At 44.0% G+C, this 6,086-nt stretch overlaps 1 protein-coding gene across 1 annotated transcript; it reads left to right on the top strand.

Moving 5' to 3' along the window:
- Nucleotides 1-285: 285 nt before the first annotated feature.
- On the top strand, nucleotides 286-1,071 carry LOC308517395 (heterogeneous nuclear ribonucleoprotein A1-like; the record flags this gene model as incomplete). Its single annotated transcript, XM_081088545.1, has 1 exon — nucleotides 286-1,071. The coding sequence occupies one exon, from the start codon at nucleotides 286-288 to the stop codon at nucleotides 1,069-1,071; it is 786 nt and encodes a 261-aa protein (XP_080944671.1).
- Between the last annotated feature and the right edge of the window lie 5,015 nt (nucleotides 1,072-6,086).

The following is a 6,086-nucleotide window of genomic DNA, read 5'->3' as shown; positions in this document are numbered from 1 at the left end:
ATATTTTAAGGTATTCTATTTTTACTATTCCCCAACTAAGAAACTTTTGTAATAGTGTCAGTAAAGTTTTATTTCTATCTTATTACATGTTGATATAAGTTTATATGTTGATATATGTTGATTTAAGATACTTAATCTCTGGGGAGATAAACTACTTCAAATTATTCCAAACTACAAAGAAAATATTAAGAATTTCATAGACAAGATACGCTCCGTAGATCACTCATTTCTGCCGGTGAACACCGCGGAGTAAGCATCGTTGGAATTTCCCCTGTTGCAGTCATCATGTCTAAGTCTGAGGTGAGGAGAGATCCAAACACCAAGCGCTCCAGAGGCTTTGGGTTTGGCACCTATGCCACTGTGGAGGAGGTGGATGCAGCCATGAACGCAAGGCCACATAAGGTGGACAGAAGAGTGGTGGAACCAAAGAGGGCTGTCTCAAGAGAAGATTCTCAAAGACCTGGTGCCCACTTAACTGTGAAAAAGATTTTTCTCGGTGGTATTAAAGAAGACACTGAAGAACATCACCTAAGAGATTATTTTGAACAGTATGGGAAAATAGAAGTGATCGAAATCATGACTGAACGAGGCAGTGGCAAAAAGAGAGGCTTTGCTTTTGTAACCTTTGATGACCATGACTCTGTAGACAAGATTGTCATTCAGAAATACCATACAGTGAATGGCCACAACTGTGAAGTAAGGAAAGCTCTATCTAAGCAAGAGAAGATGGCTAGTGCTTCGTCCAGCCAAAGAGGTCGAAGTGGTTCTGGAAACTTCAGAGGTGGTCGTGGAGGTGGTTTTGGTGGAAACAACAACTTTGGTCATGGAGGAAACTTCAGTGGTCGAGGTGGCTTTGGTGGCAGCCGTGGTGGCGGTGGATATGGTGGCAGTGGGGATGGCTATAATGGATTTGGTAATGATGGAAGCAATTTTGGAGGTGGTGGAAGCTACAATGATTTTGGCAATTACAACAATCAATCTTCAAGTTTTGGGCCTATGAAAGGAGGAAACTTTGGAGGCAGAAGCTCTGGTCCTTATGGTGATGGAGGTCAATGCTTTGCCAAACCATGAAACCAAGGTGGCTATGGCGGTTCTAGCAGCAGCAGTAGCTACGGCAGCGGCAGAAGGTTTTAATTACTGCCAGGAAACAAAGCTTAGCAGGAGAGGAGAGCCAGAGAAGTGACAAGGAAGCTACAGGTTACAACAGATTTGTGAACTCAGCCAAGCACAGTGGTGGCAGGGCCTAGCTGCTACAAAGAAGACATGTGTTAGACAATACTCATGTGAATGGGCAAAAAAACTGGAGGACTGTGTTTGTGACTAATTGTATAACAGGTTATTTTAGTTTCTGTTCTGTGGAAAGTGTAAAGCATTCCAACCAAGGGTTTTAATGTAGATTTTTTTTTTGCACCCATGCTGTTGATTGCTAAATGTAATAGTTTGATCATGATGCTGAATAAATGTGTCTTTTTTTTTTAAAAAAAAAAAAAGAATTTCATATACACTGCTCATTGGATGGAGTCTGGCATAGAGTTCAGAAAACAAAGCTTTGAATTTTTTTAATCAAGATATAATCCTATATAATAAAAGCCTAACATGCTAGGAGTCCAGTCATCTGGTCATCCATTCAACCAATCAAAGTGTAATTAATGATATGCTGAGGCCACTCAATCGCTCGCTATGATGTGCACTGACCACCAGGGGTTGGTTAGCTCCGACTGATAGGTTAGCTTGCTGCTGGGGTCTGGCTGATCAAGACTGAGCGAGACGGACTGGAGATACCCGGGACCCCTCCCTCGGTTCCTCCCTGGCTGGCCAATATCCCACATCCCTCCCTGGCCCTGATCATGCACCAGTGGGGCCCTTCGGCCTGGCCTGCGCCGTCTCATAATCCGGAACCCCTTGAGGAATGTCGGAGAGCCGGTTTCAGCCCAATACTGCAGGCCAGACCGAGGGACCCCACTGGTGCACAACTTTGTTATTTGATATATTTATATACTACAATATAATTACCACTGTCACTTAGCTAACATGCCTATCATATCACATAATTATCATTTCTTTTTTGTGGTGGAAACAAGATCTAGTCTCTTAGCAACTTTGAAGGTTGTAGTACAGTACTGTTGCCTATAATCGCTATGCTGTGCATTAGATCTCCGGGTTTATTTATCTACTAGTGGCCTGGTGGATGGAATTGTGCACATTGAAAGGAAATTAATTAGAAGGTGCCCAGCAGACTGGCGAGATGGGCCAGACACACCCTGGAGCCAATCTCCCTTAGTCCCTCTTCAGCCAGCAGCACATGGGGTGGTGCCGTGGCTCGAAGGCGTCTGTGGAGTGAGCAGGGTCCCTCTGGCAGGTGGGGTCCCTCAGCCTGGCCTGCAGGGATTGGTCGGCAGTCAGACATCCCCCCAAGGGGTTCTGGAGTGCAAGAGGATACTCTGCAAAGTTGTCACTCAGCAGCTCCTCTGTTGAGGAGACGATGAGGTGGAGTCTTGCTTATTTTTTTCTTAAATGACCAAGGAGGTGCTCAGATCCTGGGCATCTGGAGAGATGGGTGGCTCAGGCATGTTCCTGAGGACACGGCCTTTGCTGTGGCCCCACAGGGCGGGGACGGTGGTGGGGTGAAGGCAAGGCCACACCTTTCTCTTCAGAGGCATCCCTAACAGCTGCACGATGCTTCCGACGGTGGCAGAAAAGGGTGTTTTCCCACTCAAAACTCCAAAACCAAGGTTATTTTTGAGGATACGCTCCTCAAAGGCAAAGGAGGTTTATGTTCATCCCTCACCGTGTGTCCTCCTTGGCACAATTTAACAAATATGAATAACAATTGTACCTAACCAGAGACAGAGGGGACCTTGGGGAACCCAGAATCGCCCCCCCTCCCTTTTGATTTATGTATTCACAGAGAAATGCCTTTGTGAACTGTCACCATCGCATGCATCATAGTCCAGATGTAATAGGACCTGTACGCAATAGTCTTAGATGCCATGTCGAGAGCCAGCCACAGCCACAGCAGGTGCAGCTGCTGCAGTGGAGGAGGCCTTGTGGCCACACGCCGCCCTCAGCCAGACCAGAGGGTCTCCAGACGCTCAGCCTACCTATTCACTTTCCTTTATTTTTTTAATCAAGTTTTTAGGGGAAAAAAGTATTTTTTGAGAAATTTGTCTCATCATGTGGGCCGCGCCAGCACAGCCAAGGGTGATCCTGAGTGTGTGTGTGTGTGTGGGGGGGGGGGGGGGGTTGTTGAAAGGATTGAGAAAAGATAGACATGAGAATGAAAGCTGGGTCTCAGTTGGGCGCTGGTCCCTGACGAGGAGACGTCAGTGCCCACAAGCTGTGTCTTTATTTTATAGCAGATGCCACAAGGCAAAGTAGAGGCATGATCAAGTTGTTTACAGCATTCTCGTGAGTTCCAACCTCACTTAACTACATGCACCCGAACTCTATCACAAGGCACGTGGGGCTACATGTTCAGACCATAGGTTCAAGCTTAAACCACAGTCGTTGGCTATGATTGTGCTGGGAGGGCCCTGCCCTTCCAGCTGGGACTTGCACGTGGCAATGAGAGGACCCTGTCCTTCCATTAGTCCGAGGCTTGAACCTGCTATTGGTGCTGGTCCCGCTTGCACCCACTGCCGGCGCCAGAGCTGTCACTCACACCTGCTGCCAGCGCCAGGTGCCGGCCCCAATTGCTTCTCCACCTCCCCCTGAGGGGCGATAGGGGTAGCAGCCGCCCCGCCGCTCTCACCCACTGATGGCGCTGGCCTCGCTGGCACCCATTTCTGGCGCTGGCCCCAATCACTCTCCGCAGTCAGTGGGTGTGAGCGGGGACAGCGCCTTCAGTGCATGGGAGCAGTGGCAGTGGGAGTGGGGTTTCCAGAAGAAAGGGGACTACGGGCCATGGCAGGAGGGGCTGAGACCTGCCCCTGTGCCCACTGTAGCCTCTCAGTCCTAGGTGTTTTTTTTGTTTTTTTTGTTTGTTATTGTTTTTTTAATTGTTTTATTGCTTAAAGTATTACAAAGAGTATTTCATGTCTCCTTTTTTTTCTTGCCCTTAACAATCCCCCGGCCTCCCCCACTGGGTCTCTAGTTTTAATATAATACTATAAAACTCATCTGACACTTTCGATTTTTTCTTTTTCTTTCCTAGATTTAAAAAATAAAAATTTAATGCGGTATGGTTGACATACAATATTGTATTAGTTTCAGATATACAACGAAGTGATTTGACATTTATGTACCTTATGAAATGAAAATCACAATAAGTTTAGTAATTATCTGTCACCATATAAAATTATTACAGTGTTGTGACTGTATTTCCTATGTTGCATATTACATTTCTGTGACTTACTTATTTTATAATTGGAAGTTTTTATCTCTTAATCTTTTTCACTTATTTTGTCCATGTCCCCACACACCTCTCCTCTGACAGCCACCAGTTTGTTCTCTGTGTCTGTTTTGTTTCATTTGTTCATTTGCATGTGTGTATGTGTGTTTTAATCTAATATATGTTTTTATTGAATTTAAGAGAGAGAGGAAGAAAGAGAGATAGACAGATAGAAACATCGATGAGAGAGAAACATCATTGATTGGCTGCCTCCTGCATGCCCCATAATGGGGAATCAAGCCTATAACCTGGGCATGTGCCCTGACCACGAATCAAACCAGTGACCTCGTGGTTCAGGGGTCAACACTCAAGTACTGAGCAACACCAGCCAGGCTCATTTGTTTTTTAGATTTTACATACAAGTGAAAGCATATAGTATTTGTCTTTCTCTGTCCAAATTATTTCACTTAACATAATAGCCTCTAGGTCTATCCATATTATCGCAAATGGCAAGATTTTATGCTCTTTTATGGCTGAGATAATATTCCATTCTATGCATATACCACATCTTCTTTACCCATTCATCTACTGGTGGACACCTTGCTTACTTCCATATCTTGGCTATTGTAAATAACAATACAATGAACATAGAGGTGTACATATCCTTTCAAATCAATGTTTTCAGTTTCTTATTCCTGATTTTGCCAACATTCTCTACTTTTTCTTCCTTATCCCATTTCTTTTCTTCATCTATTTAAACAATATGTGTCAATGTGTGAAACTAAAAGAGTCAAAGGCTCTTTAACCTTGAAATTGAAGAAATTTTAAGAAACATCTACAGACTAGGAAAAGTAAAAGATATGACCTCAAAGACAAGGTCATAAGCTTCTTCTGTGTGATCTTGATAATTACTTCACTGGTTTGGTCCTGTTTTGCTTATCTTTATAATGAAAAGTCATATTAGATTGTATCTGATTTTGGTCCTACTTCTAAAAGTTTATTAATCTATGAATTGGATTGTTTTATATAAACTTTTTCTTGAATAATCCAGCAAAACTGATGCTACCCTTACCAGATTAATATGTAAATTCTTATAGTAATGTCATAGACCTTGTTTATGTATTTGTTTAATATTTAGTTTTTACTTTCTTAAACTACTTTTCTATAAATTGGTTGAGGACTGGCCATAATGGCTCTACTAGCATATAAATGCCTCATAGAATCTAGAACTATACTACATGCTACAAGCAGAATAGAGACTCAAAAACACATTTTTCTACTATATTCTTAGGGAAAGCAAGAGGTCCCTGACACTTTCTGAAACTATTCCTGTAATATTAAAGGAAACTAAGAGTTTCAATGATATTATTTGTAATCATAGATATTATTTGAAGTCATTTCTGTACTAGAGGCCCAGTGCATGAAATTCGTGCACTCAGGGGAGGTCCCTAAGCCAAGCCTGTGCCCTCTCGCAGTCTGGGAGCCCTCGGGGGATGTCCGACTAATGGCTTCGGCCCCTGTGCTTGCCAGGAGTGAGCCTGACTCCTGCTTTAAGCATCAGCCCCCTGGTGATCAGTGTGCATCATAACAACCAGTCATTCTGCCATTCAGTTGATTTGCATATTAGCCTTTTATTATATAAGACTAGGGGCCCAGTACATGTATTTGTGCACCTTGAAAGGAACTGTGGGCCATGAGGCTGCAGTGGGCACAGGGGAGGGCTCAGCCCATCCTCTGTGCCCCCGCCCGGCCCCTC

Source organism: Myotis nattereri (assembly GCF_964212035.1).
Source record: "Myotis nattereri genome assembly, chromosome: 3".
Classification (NCBI taxonomy): Eukaryota; Metazoa; Chordata; class Mammalia; order Chiroptera; family Vespertilionidae; genus Myotis; species Myotis nattereri.
This window is presented reverse-complemented; position numbering and strand designations above follow the sequence as displayed.